The 26069-nt window shown below is 59.7% G+C and overlaps 1 protein-coding gene across 4 annotated transcripts in view; it reads left to right on the top strand.

The window, feature by feature from the left end:
• NBEAL2 (neurobeachin like 2) overlaps positions 1-25669 on the top strand; it is a 197528-nt gene extending 171859 nt beyond the window's left edge. For 3 of the 4 annotated variants that reach the window (XM_074985256.1, XM_074985259.1, XM_074985258.1), the window contains exons 36-55: positions 196-353; positions 560-693; positions 2944-3051; positions 3626-3721; positions 4687-4811; positions 5578-5718; positions 6475-6605; positions 7155-7264; positions 7393-7510; positions 7603-7700; positions 7881-7997; positions 8389-8478; positions 9143-9252; positions 9909-10081; positions 10525-10619; positions 11031-11147; positions 16728-16889; positions 19128-19276; positions 20383-20518; positions 21164-25669. In XM_074985256.1, the coding sequence (XP_074841357.1) occupies positions 196-353; positions 560-693; positions 2944-3051; positions 3626-3721; positions 4687-4811; positions 5578-5718; positions 6475-6605; positions 7155-7264; positions 7393-7510; positions 7603-7700; positions 7881-7997; positions 8389-8478; positions 9143-9252; positions 9909-10081; positions 10525-10619; positions 11031-11147; positions 16728-16889; positions 19128-19276; positions 20383-20518; positions 21164-21265 (2470 nt within the window). In that variant the 3' untranslated portion in view covers positions 21266-25669. The remainder of the gene's footprint in view (positions 1-195; positions 354-559; positions 694-2943; positions 3052-3625; positions 3722-4686; positions 4812-5577; positions 5719-6474; positions 6606-7154; positions 7265-7392; positions 7511-7602; positions 7701-7880; positions 7998-8388; positions 8479-9142; positions 9253-9908; positions 10082-10524; positions 10620-11030; positions 11148-16727; positions 16890-19127; positions 19277-20382; positions 20519-21163) is intronic. The other variant, XR_012644109.1, reaches the window with a different exon arrangement.
• Positions 25670-26069: the final 400 nt, after the last annotated feature.

Below are 26069 nucleotides of genomic sequence, written 5' to 3'. Positions count from 1 at the left end.
AGTCCCCTGCCCTCTGGGCAGGACCAGGCACCATCCCTGACATCTATTTGCCCCAATCCCTAAGTGGCCTCCTCAAGGACTGAGCTCCCAACCCTGGGTTTAGCAGGCCAACGCTCAAACCCCTGAGCTATCCCTCCCCGTTTCGCATGTTCATCTCACAATGCGGTAGCGTCGCCCGCCCCCACTGCATTGCAGGGCGGAGCCCAAGGAGCCGAGCCAGAGGGAGAAGCTGGTGATCTCTGAGGACTGCGAGCTCATCACCATCGTGGCTGTGATCCAGGGCCGGCTGGAGGTCACCACGCGGCACATCTACTTCTACGACGGCAGCAGCGAGAAGGAGGAGACCGAGGAAGGTAGCTGAGCGCCTTCGGGGCTGGCTCGGCCTGGGGGCGAACTGAGCTCAGAGCTGGGGTGCGCCGGCAGGCAGCGGGTGAGGCCCGGATGCTGCCTGGGGTCTGGAAGTCTGCTCTGGCGTGACGCTCCTGGCTGGGATGGGCCCGGGGCTGGGGTCAGGGCGGGGTCCAGGAGGGGTTATGACACCTGGGCTCCTTTTCCCCAGGAATCGGCTATGACTTCAAGCGCCCCCTGTCCCAGCTCCGGGAACTGCACCTCCGCCGCTACAACCTCCGCCGCTCGGCGCTGGAGTTCTTCTTCATTGACCAGGCCAACTACTTCCTCAATTTCAAGAAGAAGGTTTGTCCCGCTCCCACCCGCTTCCCTAGACCAGGGCTGCTCCCCCGCCCCAGAGCGTCCCCACTTGGTGCCTTTCCCTGAGCGTCGGCGCCGGAGGCAGCACCCAGCACGGCCTCGGGGCACTGGTCTTGTGGCCCGATGGTGGAGATTCTGGGAGATCCTGGCCGCGTGTGGTCATTGTCGAGCCCCAAGGCTCTGGCGTTTTGCCCTCTGAGGAATCGCACTGTGGTGACCTGTGTCCCCGGAGGGCTTCGATCGGGGTGGGGGAATCGAGTCGAGGCTCGCTGCTTGAGAGACCTGACCCAGCGTGATGGGCTTTTGCACAGAGCTGCTCAAGCAGGCGGTGCTCAGCCAGGACGGGGTTTGGTGCTGTGACAGGGGAGGCTGCACGTGTCCAGAGGAAGCTGGGGAGCCACCTCTGGTGGGCACATTCCTATTTTACAGATGGGAAAACCGAGGCATGGAGGGGCCGAGACTTGCCCTGGGCAGACACCAGAAGCTGACAGAATCCAGCTCTCCTGTGCCCTGCTCTAGCAGCTGGCAGGCCCCTCCGTGAGGTCTGGCCTGCCCTGCAGCTGGGGGCTGGGGCAATGGGCAACCCATGTGAAAGAGACGATCCAGGGGCCAGACCCCCCTGCCCCAGTGTAAATCTGCAATGAAGTCATTTCCCAAGTGCCATTAGCATTTCTGGTGATCACTCGCTGCCAGGGAACTAGCTGTGAGGTTGGCAGCATTCTGCTTCTTCCTGCCTGCCAGCGGGACGCTGGATCCCACAGCTGCATCTCACCTGCTCCGTCCCAGTGGCGCTCACGTGCCCTTCTCAAGCACCTGCATCACCGTGGAGGGCAAAGGCCCGGCTCTCTGGGTCACCAAGGAGAAGTGCGGAGTCCTGCACTTGGGATGGGAGAATCCCAAGTGTTGTTACAGGCTGGGGACCGACTGGCTCAGCAGCAGTACGGTGGAAAGGGACCAAGGGGTTATGGTGGATGAAAGGCTGGATATGAGTAAACAGTGTGCCCTTGTGGCCAGGAAGGCTAACAGCATACTAGGGTGCATTACGAGGAGCATTTTGAGCAGATCTAGAGAAGTGGTTGTTCCCCTCTGTTCGGCACCGGTGAGGCCACATCTGGAATATTGTGTCCAGTTTTGGGCCGCCCAGTATAAAAAGGATGTGGATGTGCTGGAGCAGGTTCAGCGGAGGGCAACAAAAATGATTAAAGGGCTGGAGCACAAGACCTATGAGGAGAGGCTGAGGGATTTGGGCTTGTTTAGTTTACAGAAGAGAAGACTGAGGGGTGATTTAATAGCAGCCTGCAGCTTCCTGCAGGGGAGCTCTAAAGAGGAGGGTGAGAAAGTGTTCTCAGTGGTGTCAGATGGCAGAACGAGGAGCAATGGTCTGAAGTTACAGAAAGAGAGGAGTAGGTTGGCTATTAGGAAAAACTACTTCCCCAGGCAGGTGGTGAAGCACTGGAATGCGTTGCCCAGAGAGGTGGGGGATTCTCCATCCCTCGAGGTTTTTAAGTCCTGGCTTGACAAGGTTCTTGCTGGGATGATTTAGTGGGGTTGATCCTGCTTGAAACAGGGGGCTGGACTCGATGACCCCCAGAGGTCCTTTCCAGCCCTGGGATTCTCTGGTTCTATGGACCTGATCCTGCCCCAGCCCTTGGCACAGCTAGCTCCTGGCACTGCTTCCCTGTGAGCACCCCCTCACCATCAGAGCTGGCCCTTCCTTCTGAGCTTACCCAGCCCTCTGGCTTCGCATGTCTCTCCTGGCCGTCCCACTCGGGGACCCAGCACCCAGCCTTGTTAAGATTTAGGGCCAGATCTTTTAGTTGGTGTAAATCAGCATGGGAAGCTTGATTTCATTGCTGATTTACCCCAGGGCAGGGGGGTCTGGCCCTGGATTGTCTCTTTCACATGGGTTGCCCATAACAGGCAGCCAGGGCTGCCCCAGCCCCTACCACCCCCAGCAGCAGGGCAGGCCAGCCCTCGCGGAGGGGCTGCCAGCTGCTAGAGCAGGGCATAGGAGAGCTGGATTCTGTCAGCTTCTGGTGTCTGCATGGGGCAAGTCTCAGCCCCTCTGTGCCTCAGTTTTCCCGCCTGTAAAATGGAACCAGACCCGCCCTGGGCCAAGAGCTGTGAGGTGCCTGGGCTGAGGCACCGTAGCAGCACAAAGCCGAGACTGGGGCAGGATGGGCGCTGGACCTGGGCGCCCCAGGATGCTTCAGGTGCCTTGTTGTGTCCCTGCAGGTTAGAAATAAGGTGTACTCCTGCATTCTGGGCCTGCGCCCACCCAACCAGATCTACTTTGGCAGCCGTTCGCCCCAGGAGCTGCTGAAGGCCTCAGGACTCACTCAGGTGCCATTAGCATCTTTCTCCCTCCTCCTCCTCTTCCAGAGTGGCGCGTGCCCCCCAGTGTCTCTGAGCAGCCAGGGAGCACTGGGCAAAATTCCCCCAGCCGCTCACCCTGCCATGGCCCCGCCTCCATCCCAGCCCTGGTCCTCCGCAGCAGAAACCAGCAGCTGTGCCCACCTGGGTCATGCTCCTGAGGTTCCCTAAGGCGAGCACAGCACCCATCTCACTCCACGTGGGGCCTGGTACAGCTACCAGCACTGGGGCCAGGAGGGCTGGCTAGCCAGAGGGGAGCTTAGGTCTGGCCGGCTGCCCACGTGGCTTCCCCCGCTGGCGGGGATCCGTGGGTGAGGCTCCCTGCTCAGGGCTTCCCGCCCTCGCTGGTTAGAGGCGCAGGCCGGGTTTCTGCTGCTCCCCAGGAGGGTCCTCCCCCACCACCGCATGGCGAAGCCCACGCCCCTCCCCGGCACACGTGCTCGCCAGCCCTGCCCTCCCCAGCCCACCCCAGCAGCGCCCCCGTCACGGCGCCCCCACCCCGCCGACTCTGCAGCCTGGTTCAGCGCCGGCGTCTCTCGTTCAGAAATGGGTCTACCGGGAGATCTCCAACTTCGAGTACCTGATGCAGCTGAACACTATCGCAGGGCGCACCTACAATGACCTGTCCCAGTACCCCGTGGTGAGCAGCCCAGCCCCCCTGCGCCCCGACACAGGCAGCCGGGGGGGCCCAAACTCGGCCGGACGCCTCCCCGCTAGCCAGGGGCACAAGGGTCCCCTCTGTCGCCCTTAGTTCCCTTCCAGGGCTGTCGCCCGTTCCCCACGCTCCCTCCCTGGGCTGGCAGCGCGCCGTGCACCTCGGCCCCAGTCCAGCGCTGGCGACGGGCGTTACCAGGCCACCCATCCCCTTGCAGGGACGCTGGGAGGGGACTGGCAGAGGTGGTAACGACGGGCTCTCGCAGCCGTCTCCAGCACCCGCGTGTGCTGCTGAGCCCCATCCACGTCTCCGTGTGGGGAGGGCCTAGGGGGCAGTTGCCTGGGGTCCGGCACTCCAGCCCTGCTATGTCGGCCGTGGCAGCAGCCTGAGCTCCAAGCCCCTTTGAGCTGTCACGGCAGTGCCAACCTGCACAGCCAACGGGGTGAGGGGGAAGTGATACAGGCCAGGCAGTGCTAATGCTTGGCTGCCATTGGCCCCGCCTCTTCAGGGTGCAGAGCTGGACCCCCCCTCGCTCTGGGGCCAGCCATGGCTGACAGCACCGCTGTCCTTTGGTCCCGTCGGAGCCCTGTGGCTCAGCTATCCAGCTACAGGGCTTGCTGGGAGAGTGGGGCTGGCGCCTACAGGCCGGCCAGCCAGGAGGGGGGGTCTTTGCGCTAGGGGCTGTACGCTCCTGCAGGAGAGGAGGGCATTAGAGCAGCCCGGCCTCCCCCCTCGCGATGCAGAGCCCAGTGACCGTCTCCGGAGTTCTCCTGGGGGCTCGGGAATGGCTGTCCCTGAATCTGGAAGTCCCTTGGAACCAGCCGCCCCACCCCCCCCCACCCCAGCAGCACCGCCGTTCTCGCTAGCGCTGCCCCATTGTGCGTCTGCCCCTGGGCAGAGCTGGGCTCTGAGGGCCCTGCAGCCCTCTGACCGGCCGCTCTCCTGCGCAGTTCCCTTGGATCCTGCAGGACTACGTCTCTGAGACGCTGGACCTGAGCAACCCAACCGCGTTTCGGGATCTCTCCAAGCCCATCGGGGTGGCCAATGAGAGACACGCGCAGGACGTGAAGGAGAAGTGAGCGGGTGCCCCGGCCCCTTGGCCGGGAGGTGGGCTGGGACCCAGGGGCTGAGATCGGAGGGTCGCAGCAGCTGGAGCGAGCCGGCAGCCTGCCCCGGACGTGGTAGTCCTACTCCAGCGTGGTGGGCTGCAGGGGCCGGGAGTCGGGCGTGGCTGGCAGGTCACTGGTGCCTCCCATCTCCATGTGGCTGAGCATCAGTCCCTGGGGGCGTTGGTGGGAGCAACTGGCTCAAGGGCTATGGGGCCAGAGCCTGTTCCTGTCTGGTGGCGGATTTAGTCCTCAGCAGGGAGCAGCTCCCTGGTCAAACCTGCCTGTAAGGAGCGCCCCCAAGGGCAGCCTGCGCCGAGAGGCCGTGGGTCACACCCGTTGTGGAGGGGGAGCCATCGGCTTGTGCCAAGAGGGGCCCAGGCAGGGGCTGCCACTTCAGCCAGGGTGGCAGCTTGAGCTCTGGTCCCTTGGAGCTGTCACAGCAGGGCCACGGTCCGCGATTGCATCAGGAAGAGAAGACTGGAGCTGACCCTAGGCCCCGCCCCGGGACTGCTGTCGCGGGAGAGGTGTGCTGGTCAGAAGGCCAAGCCGCTGGGGCGCCGGTCGTCTCTTCCTGCTGCAGTCACACCAGCTCTTGCAGCTCGTGTCGTGAACCGGCCCGCCCGAGGCAGGGGCTGTGTTCCAAGCTGCCCCTGCCTCGCCTCTGGGTTTCCCCCGCCCCGCCCACTCTGTGGCTCATTGGCCCTGTTTCTTCCCCTCCCCGGCTGCGCCCAGGTACGAGAGCTTCGAGGACCCCACGGGCATGATCGACAAATTCCACTACGGCACACACTACTCCAACGCCGCAGGAGTCATGCACTACCTCATCCGGACCGAGCCCTTCACCACGCTGCACGTCCAGCTGCAGAGCGGCCGGTGAGCCGGGCTGGCCGGGCCCCGCTAACGCGGCATCCCCCCCCGCCCCTCATGAGTCAATCCACAGTTCCAGAGCTCGCTCCCAGGGAGCCCTGCTTGTGGCTCCTTATACCAGCCAGTGCTCTGCCCTCCCTGCTGTGTGTCTGAGCAAGGGCCTGAGGCTTAGTGGCTAGTCCTCATCTGGGAGCTCCAGACAGCAGGGTTTTACTCCTCTGCCTGCCAGGGACCTTGGGTGAGTCACTTCTCCACACCGGGCCCCAGTTTCCCCAGCTGCACAGTGGGGCTGGCACCTCTGTGACAGGCCGACGGGACCACTAGCTGATACTCGTTATCCTGGGGCCGATCCTGGGCCTGGCCTCTGCGTCGGTAAATCAGGTAGAGGGCTTGGCCGGCCCGTATCCTGCTGGGGCTGGGCAACTCCCAGGGCCGGGGTGTTCAGCTAGCAAGGCAGGGGTTTGGCATTGCCGATTTCTTCAGGCCCGACGGTAACCCTGGGAGTTGACTGGGAGGCAGGAAGAGCTCCCTGGGATTAGCTGTGACGCTGTCCTGCCTAGCGCCCCCCGAGATCCATGTCCATTGTGCTCGGTGCTGGGCAGGTGCTGAGCCAGGACAGCCAGGCCCGACCCCGCCTTACGGCTCCGGTGCTGCAGCCCAGACCCGACTTGCTGGGCAGTCAATAGTGGAGCTGAGTCCGGGTGCTGGTTCTGCGGCGTGCCGCCCCGATTCCAGTGCCAACCCTCGGTCTCCTGCCGGCAGGTTTGACTGCTCGGACCGCCAGTTCCACTCAGTGCCGGCGGCGTGGCAGGTGCGCATGGAGAACCCGGTGGACGTGAAGGAGCTGATCCCCGAGTTCTTCTACTTCACAGACTTCCTAGAGAACCAGAACGGTAACGGGAGCTTCAGGGGCACCCAGCACTGGGCCGGAGCACCGGGGGTCAAGATCTGGGGGAGGGGCGCTTGCTGGGGCAGGCACCTGCTGGGGGTCTCCCTTGAGGGGCAGGATCCTTTCTGGGACTGGCTCAACTTCTGTTGATCTCCCGTGGTCCTAGCAGTGAGTGATGGGCAGATGGTGCCCTCCCAGCCCTTCTCTCCGGGGGTAATGCCCACGCCAACAGGGGCTGGTGCAGGCTGAGTGCCCTCTGTGCCCATCGGTCCTGGGCTCTAGGCAGAGCTGAGCCATAGAAGAAACCCCCAGGAGGCCTTCCGGGAGCTGGTGTCCTCTGTGGCTGGCGTATGACCCAACGGGGGCCTCAGGGTTCCCCACCCTCCCCTCTGTTACAGCATCAGGCTGCCAGGGAAGCCGTCCTGCCCTGCAGCCCCCAGCATGGACTGGTTTGGGTCTCAGGGCTGGCTGGGCCTTTGAGCTGACCCACCCCAGTGTCCGTGGGCCGTGGTGGAGGGGGATGGTGACTGTCCGGCTGTGTCCTGTTCCTCAGGGTTCGACCTGGGCTGCCTGCAGATGTCCAACGACAAGGTGAACAACGTGGTGCTCCCCCGGTGGGCCACGTCCCCGGAAGATTTCATCCGCAAGCACCGGAAGGCTCTGGTAAGGGGCCTGCTCGTGCACTCTCCAGGCGCGGAGGGTGGTTCTTCAAGGGGGTCCAGAGCCATTGCGGCTTCCCCAGCCCGGCAGGTGCTCGTGGCTCCCAATGGTCCTGTCCTCTCCCCGGACAGGAGTCAGAGCACGTGTCTGCCCACCTCCACGAGTGGATCGACCTCATCTTTGGGTACAAGCAGAGGGGCCCGGCCGCTGTGGAGGCGCTCAACGTCTTCTATTACTGCACCTACGAGGGTAAGGGGGCTGAGCCAGGCTTGGGCTGGGGAGCAGGTCCCCGGGCCTGCGCTGGCCGCTCATGCCCGCTGCCGCCTCCCGCTCTCGCCCAGGGGCTGTGGACCTGGACGCCATCGCCGACGAGACGCAGCGGAAGGCCCTGGAAGGCATCATCAGCAACTTCGGGCAGACGCCCTGCCAGCTGCTGAAGGTACTGCGCCGGAGGGGCGGTGCCGGGGGGTGGGCGGTGAGCCCCCTGCACACTTCGAGTCTAGTGCCCCTCGGTCCTTTCGCCCCGGCTTCCCCTCTCTTCCCGGGAGCCGGCTCTGCCGTCTCCTGCAGGGCACGGCTCCAGCCTCCCCCAGCTCACCGGCGTCTCCTCTCCCGACAGGAGCCTCACCCTGCGCGCCTCTCGGCCGAGGACGCCACCCGGCGGCTGGCCCGGTTCGACACGTACTCCCCCAATGTCTTCGAGCACCTCGACCAGCTCAAGTCCTTCTTCGTCGAGGTGAGCTCCCCGTCCCCGGGCCACTGGGCCCCAAGGGCCGGCCCCCCGGCGTGCAGCTGGCCACTGGGCTGCTCTGGAGAGCATGGGAGGGAATTCTCCCACATGGGGGGTAAATGGTGGGTGGAGGGCATGTGTGTGGGGTGGGGTGTGGCCACAGTGGGGCGATACAGGGCGAGGGCCGACGAGGGTTCCGGTGAGAACAGGCAGTTCCCTGGCTCTTTGGCCAGGGGCTCTGTGCGGTGGCTTTGTACAGCGCCTTGCGCGACCTCTTTCGGTTCCGGGAAAGGCTCCGAGGATGCCGGGCGTTAGCACCTGTTAACTGGGGGAGGCGTTATTAGGGGCCAGAGCAGCACGTACTTGCCAGGCCAAAGCTCTCTGCTCTCTCCTGCAGGGGATCAGCGATGGAGTCCCGCTCGTGCAGGCCGTGGTTCCCAAGAACCAGGCCCATTCCTTCATCACGCAGGGCTCCCCGGACATGCTGGTGAGCGCCTCGGGGGCACGGCGCGGCGGCTGTGAATTCGGGGCTCAGTTGAGTGTGGCTTCAGCCCCCCAGCTGACACAAGTCAGAGCACCTCTGAAGGGAGGTTCAATGTACCCTCCCAGCCTCGTGTGCTCAGGACAGCTGATTGGCCGTGCCCAGGCCTGGGGCTCAGAGCCATTGAAGGGGCTTGTCTAAGTCCATGCAGAGGATCAGTGGCAGACTTGGCCATTGGGTCTCCTGGGTCCCGGCCCTCTGTGCCCAGCTGGTCAGGAGAAGCTCCCTCCGGCAGCCCGTGATGAAGCGCGTAGGCTGGGCCAGGGCCGTGCTGGGCTCAGGCTGTCCCCAGGAGCACTCGATAAGGCGCTGGCTTATTCAGTGGTAAGCGAAGCGGACCTGTCCCACCGAGCGCTAGGTAGGGTCAGGCCCAGTTGGTGTTTGGCTCTGATACCCCAGAATCACCCCACGGAGGGAGGGAGGGAGGGGCAGGCGGCTGCCCTCGGTGGCGCTGTGCCCCAGCGGGCTGGGCGGCAGGGACGCCTTTCGAACCCATTGTAAATGTGAGGTTCTGGCCAGCCGTGGCCTTCCTGCGAGCTGGGCTGTGACCCGGGTGCCCAGCAGCCGTGGGCACCCTGCTGCTGGCCCTAGCCCCCCTCTCCTTCCCTAGGTCACGGTGAGCGCCAACGGCCTCTTGGGGACCCACGGCTGGCTGCCCTACGACAAGAACATCTCCAACTACTTCAGCTTCACCAAAGACCCCACCGTCGCCACCCCAAAGTGAGTCTGGCTCTGGGCGGGAGGCCGGGCAGGGCCCTGGGAAAGCCCAGCAGGAGCTGGGTCCCAGTGCAGAGTTCCTGAGTGCTTTTCTTACTTGGGTTTAAGTGGACCCAGCAGGGCTGGCACGCACTTCCCACAGCCCCCTTGGCTCAGCGTGACCCCCTGTCCTCCTGCTCCCCCTGGCTCCCAGCCATGCCAGGCCTGTTCCCCCCCGGCCCTTGCAGCCCCTTGGCCAGCTCTCTCCATGCTCCATCCCCACCTGCGTTGCTGCTGGCTCCTGGCTCCTGGACACAGGGCTGTATTGCTGAGCCACTCCCTCGTCTGGCTTGTGCCAGCCGGCGCTTGCTGGCCTGGGACCTCAGTCCTCCAGCCTCTCGCTCCCCCTAGCCCCTGGGGCAGGCGGCTCTTGGGGGGGACACTCCACACGCTCGTGTCTCCGCTGCCAGGCAGGCGAGCTCAGTGGTTTGGGCACCGGCCTGCTGACCCCCAGGGCTGTGAGGTCAATCCCTGAGGGAGCCAGTTAAGGATCTGGGGCAAATAGATTGAAAAAGGGAGGGTGCTTGGTCCTGCTGTGAGGGTGGGGACTGGACTCGATGACCTCCGAGGTCCCTTCCAGCTCAAGAAGATGCACGTCTCCGTGTTACGTTGTTATGTAGGACCCAGCGCTTCCTCTCCGGCCCCTTCGCCCCGGGTGTGGAGGTGTCCGCCAAGACGCTGGCCGTCTCCCCCGACGGGAGGCTCCTCTTCAGCGCAGGACACTGGGACAACAGCCTGCACGTCACAGCGCTGGGCAAAGGGAAGGTCGTCACTCACATCACCCGCCACATAGGTATGGGCCTCCGGCCGGGGGTGTGTGCGCTGGAGGGGTTCACATCGCCGGCTGGGCACCGCCCTGAGTCCCCTCCCCTTGGTGCAGGTGCACCCTCGCGCAGAGCCCCCACCCAGCTCATCCGCCCTGGTGGCACCAGTGGGGGTCCTGCCAAGTCAAAACGTTTCGGGGCCCCCTGACTCTACCTGGCTTGTCGCTGCAGAGCCCCATTGCTTTGGGGGTGGAGACGCCCGCCCAGAGCACCAGGAGGGGTTGAAATGAGCGGTAGCAGCTCTCTCTGCTGTCTGTAACTCCCCTCCTGCCCCAGAGCTCCCCTCTCAGGTGCTGCAGCTCCAGCAAAGGGGGTGCGAGTTCCCAGCCCCCGCGGGGAAGGGCGGGATTCGGGCAGGCCGAGCGCTGGCGTCAGCCTCACAGCAGTCGCATCTCCTCTCCCCTCCTTGCAGACGTGGTCACCTGCCTGGCACTCGACCTGTGCGGAATCTACCTCATTTCAGGCTCCCGGGACACCACCTGCATGGTCTGGCAGGTCCTGCAGCAGGTGAGGGAGAGACCGGCTGCAGCCAGGCAGGCCCCACTACGCGGCTCCAGGGCCTTTCCTTCCGGGGCTTCCCCACGTGACGGAGAGGCCCGATCCCGGGTGTGTCTCGCTCCTGGGCTAGAAGGAGCTGCTGAGAGCAGGCTGCCCTGGCGCGCCTTCACAGGGCATTGAGATCAGTGCGCGTCGGGTTGACTGGGTACTGATTGGCTGGCAGAAGGGATACTGCTCCCCCCCGGCTCCGAAGAGTTGGATGAGTCACAGTTGGAGATCCTCAGGGAGCTGCTCATCATCTGTTTCCTCTGCCAGTTCCTCAGCCGCTCAAAACGAGAGCAGCTCCCTTGAGGTTGGTGGGGCTGCGGGGGCATAGCCTGGCTAAGGCTCTGACCCACGCACCTGGGTGTCTCTCTCCAGGGCGGGTTTTCCAGCGGCCTGGCTCCCAAACCAGTCCAAGTCCTCTACGGCCACGATGACGAGGTCACATGCGTCGCCATCAGCACCGAGCTGGACATGGCTGTGTCGGGGTCAAAGGTGAGGCTGTGTCACGAGGCATGGAGGGGGAAGCACAAAAAACCTCATTGTTACACGTTTGCTGAGGGGCCGGTGAGAATTTTCACGCTGAGCTGTGAACGGCGGGAGAGGCCGGAGCTGTTATCGGATTTCCCCTTCGTGCCGAGTCCAGGGACCCTTTGCTTCCTGAGCGCTGGGCTCTTGAGCTCTGTTCTTGTCATGAGCTGTGTATCTCAGAGAGCACCAGAACTGGAAGGGACCTGGAGAGGTCATCGAGTCCAGTCACCTGCCCCCACGGCATCAGCTAACCAGCTAGATCAGTGATTCCCAACCTTTTCAGTAACCTGGCACTCATGAGTGCCACGCACAGTTCAATGGCACAGCCGCTTTTCCCCTTGTGTGACAGCCCTCCGTGGCAGGAGGAACGGCTGGAAATTTCCATGACTTGCGGCGCAAGAGGCAGCGCGAGAGCAGGTTCCCCTCCCTGTCAGCCCCTTTGAGCTGGGGTTGGTCAGTTTTCCCTCTCCCCGTCTTTGCAGAGCCGCAGCAGGGAGGAGGGGGAAGTGATGACCCTGCACCAGCTGGGGGCTCAAGCAGCAGGCTTGCCTGAATCCCAGCTGGCGAGTCGTCAATTTCCCTTTTGCAAAGCCTCTAGGAGGGGAAATTGACGACTGGTGCCAGCTGGAAATCAGGCAGCCTTGCTGCTGGAGTCCCCTGCTGGCACCCGTTGTCCCTGCGCTGTGAAATTTCATCAGTTCTCCCCCCACCGTCCCTTAGCTCTGCACAGAGCTGGGGGAGGGGAAGCCGATGAATGTCTGTGGCACGCTTAGACAGGGCTCGCAGCACACCAGTTGGAAACCACCGATCTAGATGGTCCCTGACAGCTGCCAGTCCAACCTGCTCTGAAACGTCTCCACAGAGAGAGATTCCACAGCCTCCCCGGGCAATTCGTTGCAGCGCTTAACCACCCTGACGGAAAGGCTTTTCTAATGTCCAGCCTGAACCTCCCTTGCTGCAATTTAAGCCCCTGGTTTCTTGTCTGAAGTCAGGACACTTAGTCATTTGTAACCAATCCAGAACCGTACTCATTTACACAGCAATTCGCACCATGCAGCTGCTGTTGGTATGACCAGCTTGCACAATACAGCCTCACGAGCAGCTGTCTTCAGACAAGGTCAGCGGTTGCACCTGGCAATGGCGCAGATCACCAAGACCTTTTTGTTGTGATCGTCATTTCTTCAGCAGCTAACGCAGCCGTGGGCTGGTGGGTAAGCCACAGGAGCGGCCCTCCTCCATCTCAGTGGGCTGCAAGGTGGTCCTCACCAAGTCTCCTGGGACAGGGCACTTTTGCTGATTGCACTGGCCTGTCTAGAATTTGCAGGGTGTGGCAGGTGAACTGCTTTGATGGAAGGGGGTAACTAGTGGCGTTCCCCAGGGGTCAGTCCTGGGACCAATCTGTTCAACTTATTCGTCAATGATCTAGAGAAAGGGGTAAACAGTGAGGTGGCAAAGTTTGCAGATGACACCAAACTCTTCAGGATAGTCAAAACCAAAGCAGACTGTGAAGAACTTCAAAAAGATCTCAGCAAACTGAGTGATTGGGCAGCAAAATGGCAAATGAACTTTAATGTGGGTAAGTGTAAGGTAATGCACATTGGGAAAAATAACCCTAATTATGCATGCAATATGATGGGGGCAAATTTAGCTACAACAGATCAGGAAAGGGATCTTGGAATTATAGTGGAGTTCTCTGAAAACATCCACACAGTGTGCAGCGGCAGTCAGTAAAGCAAATAGGATGTTAGGAATAATTAAAAAAGGGATAGAAAATAAGACAAAGAATATCATACTTCCCCTACATAAAACTACGGTACGCCCACATCTTGAGTACTGCGTGCAGATGTGGTCTCCTCACCTCAAAAAAGATATATTGGTGTTAGAAAAGGTTTGGAAAAGGGCAACTAAAATGATTAAGGGTTTGGAATGGGTCCCATGTGAGGAGAGGCTAGAGAGACTGGGACTTTTCAGTGTAGAAAAGAGGAGACTGAGGGGCGATATGATAGAGGTATATAAAATCATGAATGGTGTGGAGAAAGTGAATACAGAAAAGTTATTTACTTGTTCCCATAATATAAGAACTACAGGACACGAAATGAAATTAATGGGTAGCAGGTTCAAAACTAATAAAAGAAAGTTTGTCTTCACACAGCGCACAGTCAACCTGTGGAACTCCTTGCCACAGGAGGCTGTGAAGGCCAGGACTCTAACAGAGTTTTAAAAAGAGCTTGATAACTATTTGGAGGCTAGGTCCATAGATGGCTATGAGCAAGGAGTAAGGTATGGAGCCTAGCCTTTTGTCAAAGGCAGGAGATAGATGGCAGGAGACAAATCGCTTGATCATTGTCTTTGGTTCACCTCCTCTGGGGCACCTGGCACTGGCTACTATTGGCAGACAGGATACTGGGCTACATGGACCTTTGGTCTGACCCAGTATAGCCGTTCTTATGCCTCTCACAATAATGTGTGCATTCAACACGCACTTCATGTTGCACACCCTTGTTTTCCCTGTGTGTCGCATCAACAATAGAGGGAGGGAGAGCTCAGTGGTTTGAGCATGGCCATGATCACCCCAGGGTTGTGAGCTCAGTCCTTGAGGGGGCCATTTAGGGATCTGGGGCAAATAGGTTTAAAAAAAAAAAAAACAGGATCGCATTTGCTCCTGCCATGAGGGCAGGGGACTGGACTGCTTGACCTCCTGAGGTCACTTCCAGCTCTAGGAGATGTGTGTCTCCATGTGTTCAGTACCAGTAGGAAAAGCAATACTCAGACAGAAACCAGTGGAATCTGGCAACCCGGCAAGTGAGCAGCAGTAAGCAAAACATCTCATGGGCCACATCCAGAACCCTGATGTGCTGCAGGTTTAATCCATTTCACCCCTACGGTGTTTCCTCCCGGGAGATTGGATGTGGTAGTCGCTAGGTGCCTCGGAGTCCCTGCTGTTTGAAGGGTTTGGTGCAAAGGGAACAGGTTTAAAATAGCAAAAGCAATTGCTTCTGAGTGGTTCAGATTTCCTTCGGCCAGAGCCTTGGATTACAAAGGGGAGAGTTCCCCTAGAACAGTGGTTCCCAACCTGGCATCTGCAGACTCCCGGGGGTCCACAAGGGGCGGGGACCTGTGGAAAAAAAAAGATAGATAAAAATGATCATAGAGAATAGTTTTAAATAAATTGCCAAGTTACAATCAATGATTGTTTTTAAATTAAATATCTTCCAATAATCATGGGAATTGCTGCCTGAAAATCTAGCTGCGGTTTCTTTCTTCCTTTAATGAAGTGGCTAGAATTGGCTTGTGGAGGGGGAGGGGTGTCTACGAACGGTTTGGGGGTGTGATTGGGAACCGCTGGTCTAGTGCAGAAGTTCAAGGCTCCCGTTGGTCACAGCGCAGCTGGTCAGCTGGGCCGAGCCGTCCTTCATCCGAGTTCCTTTCGGATGAGCTGTGGCTATGGGAGGTCTCCCTGGGGAGCGCATGCTTCAGCAAGCAACCGACAGTTGTAAATCCAGTCTGTGAAATGAAATTTCCCTCTTCCTGTGCCCTGGAGCATGGAGCCTGCCCCCTACCGCAGCAGGGAATTCAGCAGCTTCCTCCTGGGTCGAGTCAGCTCCAGGGCGCCCTCCGTTTTGTATACACCCATCCCTTGTTAAACGAGCACTTTACTTACGAGTACTCGCTAAGACGAGGGACACGTGTACCTACCTTTGTTCACTCGACAGGTGAACTCCCCCGGCTAATACGAGCCTAACCCTGCTCCCCACAAACGCAGCCTGCCCCCACCCGCCTGCCCCATGGATCCAACCCACCACCAGGTTTTAACCCTCCCTCCTGCTTATGGCCCCAAACCGCCCCCAGCCTTTAACCCTCCCCAACCCCCCCAAACCCACGGTTCACTCACCTTTCCAAAGCAGGGCCGCATGCGGCCTCTCCTTGCCTGCGTTCTGAGCACTTGCAACCAACCTGAGACTTTTACTGGGAATTTAGTGCCCCTCGTACGAGGTTTCGCCAAGAGCAGGAAGCTGGGAGCCACTTGTGCTCGTACAGCGAGGGAAGAGCGTGCTCTGGTTGCAGGGCTCCTGGCCGAGGCCGTCCTCTGATTTCAGCAGCTGGCTGAGCCAAGCGCTGCATTTCTGCACTCTCCCTTACGCTCCCGTCAGCAGCCAGGAGGTGGCGATGCTGGATAACGCATTTCCTCAGCCCTTGCCCTGTCGGTTCAGGGTAGCAGCTCAGTGTTAGACCACGTGCTTACCAGGCGTTTGCCCATCCGTAAGCCCTTTCTGTGATTCCTGCGGAGGCACTCCGGTGTCCGTACCTTCCTGCTGGCTGTGCCCGGCGCTTCCGGCTAGTGCTAGGCTGCGCTCTTGAGCCAGGTGGGTCCCCGGCTGTTTGAGAGGCACGGTCCAATCAAGGCTGTTCTCTCCCCCACCAGCTTCTGGCGAGTTGACCGGTTCTCAGGGAGCTTGTTCCTCCTGTAAAAGAGCTCACCTGACCCACCCGGTCTCTCTGCTTCTCGCATCGCCATTGACAGTGAATGCCAAGACAACCCTTATCTTACTGTCCAGGATACCTCTGATATACAAGGCGAGCAAATGGGGAGTTGGTAACTGGGGGTGCAAACCCAGCTTTGATCTCAGTGGGTGGGAACAGGAGGTTTATCCTATTTCTCCGTCAGTCTCACACAGCTAATTATTTCTAGTTCAGTTCAGTCCCAGACTGTCCTGTCACGCCCCCAGTGGGTGAGTTCACATAGGAAAGCGGGTGGTCGCCCTGGCTTTGGAGCTCTTTCTAGCAAAGGCAAGAGGGGGAAAGAGGTTTTATCCACCGAGGCAAAAATCTCTCCTTTGGCAGGTGGTCCCTTGGCCATTTTCACCTCTCTTCCTGGGGAGAGGATCCCGGGGGTGCAGGAATGAGGGGGCTGGGGCTGCCACACCCCCTGCCTTGCCATGGTTTCCATCATATCAGTGCAGGTCCATGTCTGTCAGCACCACCGCTGTACTCTCTGTCCAGGAACTCCCGGCCTCACCTGGTCTGAGTCCCACAAGCAGGAAACCATCTTCTGCCCGACTTTCCTTCCCAGGCGGAAGCAGTTCTGGGACGAGCCAAGGCGACTGACTAGGCTGAGGGCAATGAGCGGTGAATGTCAGTCACTCAAGTCACCTCTGCCCACTGTACCTTTAGAGGGGCCTGAGGGACACCCTGCCCTAGAGCTCATGGTTCTTGAGCTGGTGATGAGGGGCCAGCATCCCTCAGCTTGGCTGGGACACTCCAAGCTCCCTCCGGAACTTGGGGGCACCCTGAGCTGTCTGTCAGGCCGGCTTCACCAGGGCTGTGGAGAGAGGAACTGGAAACCTGCCCAGCAAAGATGAGACGGAAGGGCAACGGCTCATCTGCCTGGTCCTCCCGGCTTGTGGGCAGCCTCAGGCGGTGGAGAATAAGGCTGGGGGTTTTCGGAGGCCTAGGAGAGTCAGGCGATCAGCGCCCGTGGTGGTGAGTGGGAGCAGAGCGCCCAGTTGCCCCGGCCGCAGCTGAAAGGCGTTGTCGTTCTGGCAGGACGGCACCATCATCGTGCACACGATCCGCCGGGGTCAGTTCATGAAGTCCATCAAACCCCACTGCGAGAGCTCCCTGCCAGCCACCATCACGAACCTCGCCGTGGGCCTGGAGGGGCAGATCGTCGTCCAGACCACCGTGGGGGGGCGATCCTCCCTGAAGGTGAGTGGGCTGGGGCCTGCAGGCCCAATCTCGCACCCTGGGGACACCTCCCACCCCCACACACACTCACTCACTCACTCACTCTCTCCCCCCCAACCCCGCGTGCTGTGGAATCATAGAACTGGAAGGCACCTCGAGAGGTCATTGTGTCCAGCCGCCTGCCCTCACGGCAGGACCAAGGACTGTCTGCACCATCCCTGTTGAATGTCCGTCTCACCTGCTCCTCAATATCTCCAGGGATGGAGATTCCACACCCTCCCTAGGCAACTTACTCCAGTGTTTAGCCACCCTGACAGTTGGAAACTTTTTCCTAATGTCCAGCCTAAACCTCCCTTGCTGCAGTTGAAGCCCGTTGCTCCTTGTCCCACCCTCACAGGCCAAGGAGACCAATTTTCCTCCCTCTTTCTTGTAACAGCCTTGGAGGTACTTGAAAGCTGTAATGCCTCAGGGAGACGCTCGGGGTGTGTCTCCGCTGCACTCAGAAACCCAGGCCCAGCTGCGTAGGGCACCTGTAGTGCCCCAAATTTAGTAGTACCCTGTGCTGCGTCTGCCTTGAGTCAGCCTGGCTGCTGGCAGTACTGTCTCCAGTCGCCCCTGCTCTGCCTTTGTTACCCACACTCCCTGCTCTGCCTCCCAGCCTTATTGGACCCAGTCCGCCAACGCACTGCTCTGCCCTTTGAGTCAGTGCCCCTGCTCCACCTTCTGCCCCCCCCCCCAACCTGCTGGCCCACAGCTCCACCTGGCTGGGCTGCTGTCTGCCTTCTCCCCGTCCACGCCCCCCTCGCCCCGAGCACAGTCCCCCTCACGCAGATGGAGGATGCAGGTGCTTGGGCTGCGTAGGGCACCCAAAATCTTAAGGCCGGCCCTGTAGATGCCTGTGGCTGGCCTGTGCCAGCCAGGATGGGCTGAGGGGCTGTTCAATGGTGGCGTGGGTGTTCCTTGTCCCTCCCGCCTCACATGGTCAGAGAGGCTGGGCTGCAGCCCCTAGCCCAGGCCCCACAAGCCAGCAGGGGCCAGTGGCAGGTTAGTCCCCACAGCCCAGACATGTCCTGAGAACACGCAGGGAAACTCCCGCCAAGGCGCTAAGCTCCTCCCGGTGTCTGGCCTACCCCGGCGGGCCCCGCGATGCTGGTGTGGCCAAGGGACGTGGAGAGAGCGCCTCTCTGGCCGGGAACGGCAGAGCGAGGGCTTGGGAGCTTTGCTGCCGACGGCTCCCCCGGGCACAGCCGTTGCCCCAGTTTCGCTGGCTCCGTGAACAAGGCTGTGCCCCGTGACCGGGGGGAGGAGAGAGTGGGAGGTTCTCTCGGCGAGGCTCTGCCGGTCCAAAGCGCTGGTTCCCTCGCGACGAAGTGCAACGAGTGGTGCTCGCGGCTCTCCTGTCACGGACTCGCAGAATCCCAGGGCTGGAAGAGACCTCGGGAGGTCGTCGAGTCCAGCCCAGAACTGGGCGCAATGCTCCAGATGGGGCCTCACCAGTGCCGAGTGGAGGGGAATAAGAACTTCTCTGTATCTGCTAGAAGTGCTGCTCTGAGTGCACCCCAATATGCCCTTCGCTGCCTTGGCTACCAGGGCACACTGTTGGCTCATAGCCAGCCTTTCCTCCACTGTAATCCCCAAGTCCTCTCCTGCTATTCAGCCAGTCGGTCCCCAACCTGTAACAGTACCTGGGATTCTTCCGCCCCAAGTCCAGGACTCTGCACTTGTCCTTGTTGAACCTCATCAGATTTCTTTTGGCCCAGTCCCCCCATTTGTTTAGAAATGGAAGGCAGCCAGGGCTCCAGGAATCGCTGGAGAAGTTGTGGAGGGCAGCGGAAGGGAAGTACGGGGATGAGTGAACCGCACTGGCATGTTAAAATGCAACCCTTGTTGTAAGAGTGGCCTCTCCACCTGGCATGGGTTTGCTCCCGGTGCAGATCTGGGGGCAGGATTTGACTAACGCCTCAGGCAAGGCTGCCGCGAGGGAGGAAACTGGTTCTTAACCCTTGGCATGCCCCACCAGTGGGATGGGGTGGCATGTTCCCCACAGGCCCGAGCAGGCAGTGGGGAGGCCCTGCAGAATCCCCAGGGTGGCAAGGCCCAGGAAGGTGGGACCAGGCCCGTTTGAATGGGGAGTCATGGAGAGGCCATGCCGGGCCCAACCCCAAGGCCGTTTACCTAGTCGCTTCCTAGAGCAGAGATGCGCCGGGCTTGCCCTCGCCGGCGGCCCGGCCAACGCCTTTCTCCTTTGTCTCATTGAAGGATAAATTTGCCTTGCACCTTTATTCCGTCAATGGCAAGCACCTCTCCTCCGTGCTGCTGGAGGAGCAGGTCACGGCCATGTGCCTCACCGAGGAGTTCGTGGTGCTGGGGACCCTGCAGTGTTCCCTCCACATCTTGGAGCTGTGGAGGTAAGTGTCCCCTCGCCGGTGCCCTGGGCCACCACCAGCACTGCGGGTCCCTCCCAGACAGCAGACAAGGGGGTGGAGTCTGGTGCTTCCATGATCCCCTGCTTATGATGAAGGCTCTTCCCCAGACCCTGAGGGCCTCGAGCACCACCCTGCCGGTGGGTCAATAGCCTGGGTGGTGGGTCACTCTGCCACCTCCTGGAGGAACGAGATCCTCGTTTCCATCAGGGTGAGGTTAGGACATGGCTGGTCCCTCGCGCTCAGACGCCTGGGCGGCGACGGGTACTAAACCAGCGATTGGGGGTTCATTTATTACAATATATTCTCTGGCTTGTGTTGCCTCATCCCTTCTGGCCGCAGAGCCTATGAACGTAAGTGGAAATGGTTCCCGTGGCCCCGAGTTGAAATCCTCTTCTGGCTTCCCAGCCCCGTAGAATCCACCTTGCTGAGGTGTCCCTGGAGCCGTATCCGTGGGCTCCGTCTGGGACTGGGCAGCTGTTTGCAGCTTGGGGCAAACCCCACTGTGCAGTGCGAGCTGGTCTTGCTGGCTCTTGGCGAGAGTCACCCACGGTCGCTGTTGGTGCAGGGGCGCTAGAGGCTGGAGTGAGGGGCGCCTGAAAACGAGGGTCTCCCTGGGAAAGGAGTCTGCAGAACTGACGTGGTGGGATTCCGCGTCCCAGGGATTCCCGCGCCCAGTGCAGAATAAAATGCTTTGGTTTTCCTACCTGCCAGCCTCGCGTGGGAGAGTCAAGCTGGGCTCTCTCCTTTCCACACATCCCCATCCCAAAGTGGGGCTGGGATACAGCTCTGCCCTCTGACTTCTGCACCAGCCAGCAGCCCATAGTCTCAGATGTTAGAACTTAGCCAACGACTTGACTGATGTGGGAGCGAGCATGGGACCCAGCTCCCTGTGTGCGGCTGCATCAGCTCAGCAGGGGAACAGGCAGCCATGTAGTGAAATCCCAGATGGGCTGGGAGAGAAGCAGCCTTGAGAAACCTCTGTAGTAAAGTGCCTTAAGAGGAGGGTGGGTGTGGGGCTCTGTGGCAGGGCACCAGGCTTTTCTGCCCCCTTTGCACAGACTTGGCTGACGCCCCCTCTTGCGTTGCAGTCTCCAGGCAGCTGTGCAGCCCATGCCCATGAAGGTCCCGGTTCACAGCGTGTCTGTGACCAAGGAGAAGAGCCACATCCTGGTGGGGCTGGAGGACGGGAAGCTGATCGTGGTAGGAGCAGGCCAGCCCTCGGAGGTAAATGGAGCCTGTTCCCTCCGTGGGCTCGCGGTGAATCGGCCCCTTCCCAGGGCTGCAGGTGCGGTGCAGGCTGGGGGAGAGAATGGGAAGGTGTAACCTCCCGTGGGTGAATTCGAACCTGGGACCTCTGGAGCTCAGTGCAGGGGCCTCTGCAGTGTGAGCGAAAAGCCGGCTGGCTCTCCACTAAGGCTGCGGAGACTCATGTTCCTCTCCAAGTGGTTCTAGGTGCCCCTCCATGGGCCAGTGGACCACACCCAGGAGACACGTGGGTTACAAAGGCTGGCCCAGTTTGGGGCCTGGATGGGCCCAGAGATAACGAACCCCGTGGAAGCCGCTGTCTGCGTCAGGGTTGGATTCCCTCCCCAGTCAGGAGTGGAACCTGGCCCGCCCGGCTGGCTGAGACTTGGCACGGCCCCTGCGCACAATGGGCCTGTCTGCTCTATCCCACCCTCTTTGGTAAGGTGCTCGTGGGTGCCAGAGCCAGACCGCAGCCAGCCACAGCCCAACTTCTCAGCGAGCCTGCGGCCTGCAGAAGCAGGGCCTGTAATGCTCAGAGATGGCCCAGGAGCCGGCTTCAGTTGGGCGGTCCCCTCCCCTCGGCACAGCTCCTCAGCACGGCCTGGCCTTCTGCTCTCTCCCCAGGTGCGGACAGGCCAGTTCCACAGGCGGCTCTGGCGTTCCACGCGCCGCATCTCCCAGGTCTCCTCCGGAGAGACCGAGTACAACCCGCCCGAGTCCAAGTGAGGGGACTGTCCCTGCAGCACGACCCAGCAGAGGCTCCCACAGCAGGAAGTCTCCGAGGGGGGACGACGGGCCCAGTCCAGCCACGCCACTCGGGTGTGTCTGACCTTCCCCTGGGCACACGGCGATCGCTGTGAGCTGCGGGACACTTGCTGCACAGGATCCCTCGGCCACTCGCTCTCAGGGCTGCGAAGAGCTTGTGCAGAGCTCGGGGCGGGGGGGTGGTTCATTTCCGAGCCACAGGCTGCACACGCCTACGCTGGTGACTGGCTTCCTGAGCCAGGCTGCACAGGGGACAATCCAGCATCCCCCTGCCCGCCAGCCCAGCCTCTTTCCTGCAGAGCTTGAAGTGGAAACTGTTTGTATCATTCCTTGGGACTTTCTCGCTGGACGGAGAGGAGGGGATGCCCACGGCCGGCGCCCCCGCCGCCTAGCAGGGAACCATTGCAATAGATGCACGATGCTGCATTCTCAGTCCTTGGGTGGCCTTAACCCGACCTCATTGCACTACGTAGAGAACTTGTACCAAAAACCAAGAACTGCTCTCGGCAGGAGACCTGTCTGCTGCAGAAAAGCTTTAATGTGATAAAACAGGCCAGAGCCTGTTCTGTGGGCCCAGATAGATATCCACTGATTGTCTGGAACCAGTCCCCATCCCTAGATGTGGCCAACCTCCCCGCTGGCAAAGAAGGGTGTTTGCTTTCCTTGAGGCTCTTCTGAATGTGGTCTGTCTGCCTCTTCCAACAGGGACACCCAAAGTCCGCCACCCCCAGGGCCTTGGTAGTTTGCCTTTGGGCCTCTCCTAGGATTCCTGTTGATTTATACCTTTTCAAAAAAAAGAGAAAAAAAACAAAAGTAAATGTGCACAATCTTCTTGTCTCCCAAGACTCGTATCTTTCAGGGAGCGTGAGCCAGAATGGCTCATTGGACATCTTCACCAGCAATAAAACCCTGCCGTTCATTAGCTTTGCCTTTGTCTGGCAACACCAGGGCTGTCTCAAAACTCCTTCCCAGCTCCCCCTGCTCGTCAGGGGCAAAGAGGAGAATTCTCACCCACCTGGGCCATGCGGGTGCAAGAGGTGCTGGGCTTCACCTGGTGGTGACCACGGATCTTAGTAAGAGAACACGCACCGAACCTTCTCCAAAGAAACTGAGCAGCCTTTAAAACATGGCCTCTCCATCAGGGCTCTCAGAGCCGACACAAAGTCCTTCCGAAGCTTCGCTGGCTCGGTCAAAGCCAACGGAGGTGAACGTTGGAGAGAACACACCCGAAGTAAGAGCAGCAGCAGTAGAGACGAAGCAATATGGGATTTTCTCTTTCACAGTCAGGGCCCAATGTGGATCCCACCTACAAATGCTCCAGGAAGGTCTATCTGTCCCTCCATCAGTCTGTCTGTCTTTGACTCTGAAGTGGAACAAAATAAAGAGAAGCTTGGTTTTGCAGCCAGCGGCCAACATTTGGTTGCTTTTAACCAACTTGGTGGGTAAGGAAGTGGCCCAGTCCTGCAGACTTTCCATCCCAGGTCATGGTGAGATTTGAAACCTTCTCAGCAGGACCCAGGTTCTAGATCTCTACATCCAGGGGGTGGGGGTTGGATTAGTTTAGAAGCAGCTGTCTGGGGCAATTGCATGCCTCTGCCCCGATGTCTCCCCATTTGGGCGTCAGTCGCAGCTGGGGAGAGCCAAGCAGTCCCCGTGAAATGGGACATTCTGTGTTTGTAATGCAGGATACGAGCCCGTTGCCAGAGTGTCTGGGAAGAAACAGCCCCCAAAGGGGCAATGGATGGGTCCTTGTAGGACCCGGTGACTGCAACGTAGCTGGAAGGAGGGGAGAGCTGCCGTGTTGCTTGTCTCCCTGATTTAAAATCTCTCCTCTCAGGGAAGCTGGGAGCGGATGGGACTGGTGGGCTCTACTCTGGCCACCCTCCGACGCATCCGTGGCTGGGCAGAGAGCTGTGGAGCCCACAGCCTTCCTGCAGCATGTCAGTGCCTGTGATACGAGCGCCCTCCTGCCGGTGACTGCCCGTCGCTGTGGGTCATGCGTCCGGCTGGGCTCCCCGTCAGAGGAGATGGGCAGGGAATTCCAAACCTGGCTCCCACCCCCATCCAAGGTCGGAGATGTTGATATCTTGGCCTGAGCTTTACTGCCAGGCCCGTGCAAGGCCGAATCCAAACTCCCTGGAGATGAGGGCGGGGAGCTTGGAGATCCAGACCGCATGGTTCAATCCCATCTCTCTCCAGAGGAAACTGGAGTCGGGGAGGTTGCAGTGAGATGCGATTGGAAGGGTGGACTGTCTTTGCCCTGCAACCTATTCCCTGGCTCAAGGGGGTGGCTCAGTCCACAGCTCCCCTCCACTCCGCTGCCTTACTCACATCACAGTATGCAAACAGGCTGCTCCCCCACGGCTAGGGCTTGCCCCTAAAGCTGCAGGTGCCTGGTGCAGATCTGAGGAAGGGAGGCTGGGTGGATGGTGTGGACCTCAGAGATGGTCAAGGAATGTTCATCTGAGTGAGTCTCTTGACGGGCCCTGAAGCCTGGTGCCTGGTTCGCCAGCCCCTGGAGCCGAGGTTCGCTTCGCTTTGCTTTCATTGGCCATAACTTTGAGGCATTAAAGTCACCGCAACTTCCTTCCGGCAATTCTTCCACCCAACTGCATGTGGTTTGAGCCTTCCACACCATGAGGCCTCCCAAGGGAAAAAAGGACAGGAACTGTCTGAGGACACTAACTCTGTCGCTCAGGCTGAGAGCAGAGGACGTAGGCCCAATGCGGCTCACGCTGGAGGGAACCTGTGCAGCAGGCCAGCGACGGTTGGCGTCGAATGCCACTAATAAGGGAGGAGAGGCTCTCTAAACACCCTCCTCTTCGCCCCCAAGCCCTGGTGCGTGCAGAGGCAGCTGCTGGCCACCTTCCTCCAGCTCTGGTCTGTGAGGAGGGACTGGCTGGGCCAGGCTCTTACCCTGGACGGTGACTCGCTTCTTGCTTAAAATAACCAACCCCGGGCGAGGACTTGAGCCATACTCTCGCCTGCGTTCCCGCTCTGCGGCCAAGGCTTCACTACCGACAGTGCAATATTGGCAGCTTGCAGAGGTGTCTTGTCCCATGTGCTGCGTTGCTGTTTTTTGTGTGATGCAATAGAGAGAGAGGCTTTTGTAACTCTTTTTTGAATGATGTAAATCTAAAGATTTCTACTACTTTGGTTTTTTTTTTTTAAACAAAAACGAGATTGTAAGTGGAGCTTCCCAGAATCCCCACTGGCTTTTATAGAGCACTGAGGGACGTACAGCTCTCACCGTGGGTTTGTCTGTCCTTCTCCTTAGAGGCCGGGGACTTTCCTAGCCCCGTTCCGAAGGTGCTTGAATTCAAGGAGCACCTGCTGTTTGGTTGGCCTCCGCCGCGTCCTCCGACTTGAAAGGTTTTTCTTTCCCTCCTGGCGCTCGGCTTGGACCTCCTCTGGTTTTACGAAGTCAGGGTGGCACTTGCTGAGTGACTGTCCTGCTCCAGGCATCTTCCCAAGCAGGAGTCCTTGGTCCTTATCCATGTGTCTTCCGTGCGAGGAAGGAGATTGGATGACCAGGGTCTGGCAAGCTGGGTGCTTCCCTTCTGGCCCTCAGAAGCTGAGCTGCAAGATTCCTTCCAGCTCCACCCGCCCCTGCAATAACCAGGTGAAATCCAATCTCCTGTCTTGAGCTCAGGGTAGCTCAGCCTTTCAGGGAAGTGAATTCAAGCTGGGGGTAGACCAGGGTGGTCCCACAGCTACCACCATCTCTCCAACTTGCCAGCATGTGGTGGGGCAGCCTTTGTGCCAGCCAACCGGTGGTGCTACAAACTGATCTCCAAGCATCCTGCATCTCGGGGAAGAGGGTGGCATAGTGTCGTAGGGCATCAACAGACCCACCCCCCCAGCCTTGTGTCTGATGGCATCCCCATCTGACTGAACGCAGTTCTCATTGCTGTGTAGAGCTGAGTAGTGTTTCCTTGGGGAGACAGGGACAGAAGTGGAAGGGACAGGTTGATGATAGAGAGCAAGCCCAGGGCTGTGGATTCCCCATTTCTAACCGTGTAGGCCTTCAGAGGGGACCGTAACTTCCGCTTTTCCTCTAGGAGGAACCTTGTGGAGAAAAGAACCAGCCAAGTACTGTTCCAACTGCCTAGGGAGACGCCCTCCTGCAGGGAGGAGAAAGGCAAGTGACAGATCCACAAACGCAGTGTGTTCAGTGCTCGGAAAAACATACTTACATTGTAGCTTTGGCCACAGATTCCTTCCAAAAGCAAAACAAGCACAATGCGATTAAGAGAAATAACACATATGCCTTAAACTTGAAGCGGACTGAGCCCTCGTTCTGTACGGGGACGGTTCGTGTGGTTTGCTAGCAGTGGATGGTGGACGTAATATTTAATAAACTTCCAAAAGGAGTAAACGTTTCTCACGACTCCTTGACCTTCCCTCTGCCCCGTGTGTGGTGCGATGAGGACCTCAAAAGGCTTCACAGGTGTAAATTCAGACTTCATTTACCCATCTGAGTCTTGGGAATTTTGACCATTTGCCCAAAGTTTTACCCCCCATGCGAGGTTTCCTCTAACTGCTTCCATCCACCTGTGGATGTGGAATGCATTTTCTTATGTGCACCACCTGAAGGAACAAAACCTGCCCATACGCTGGGTGGCATTTGAGTCGCCCCGAGCAACTACACAAGCACACAGCTAACGGGGGACACTGCCCCCCCAGTCTGTGAAGGAGCTAGGGGCGAACCCCAGTTATCCCACTTCCCAGCGCGGTTCTTCCGCAAGGCCATTGCTACAGTCCT

The sequence above is a fragment of the Carettochelys insculpta genome, chromosome 2, assembly GCF_033958435.1.
Source record: "Carettochelys insculpta isolate YL-2023 chromosome 2, ASM3395843v1, whole genome shotgun sequence".
Lineage (NCBI taxonomy): Eukaryota > Metazoa > Chordata > Testudines > Carettochelyidae > Carettochelys > Carettochelys insculpta.
The sequence above is the reverse complement of the archived record's forward strand: the minus strand, read 5'-3'. Positions and strand labels throughout refer to the sequence as shown.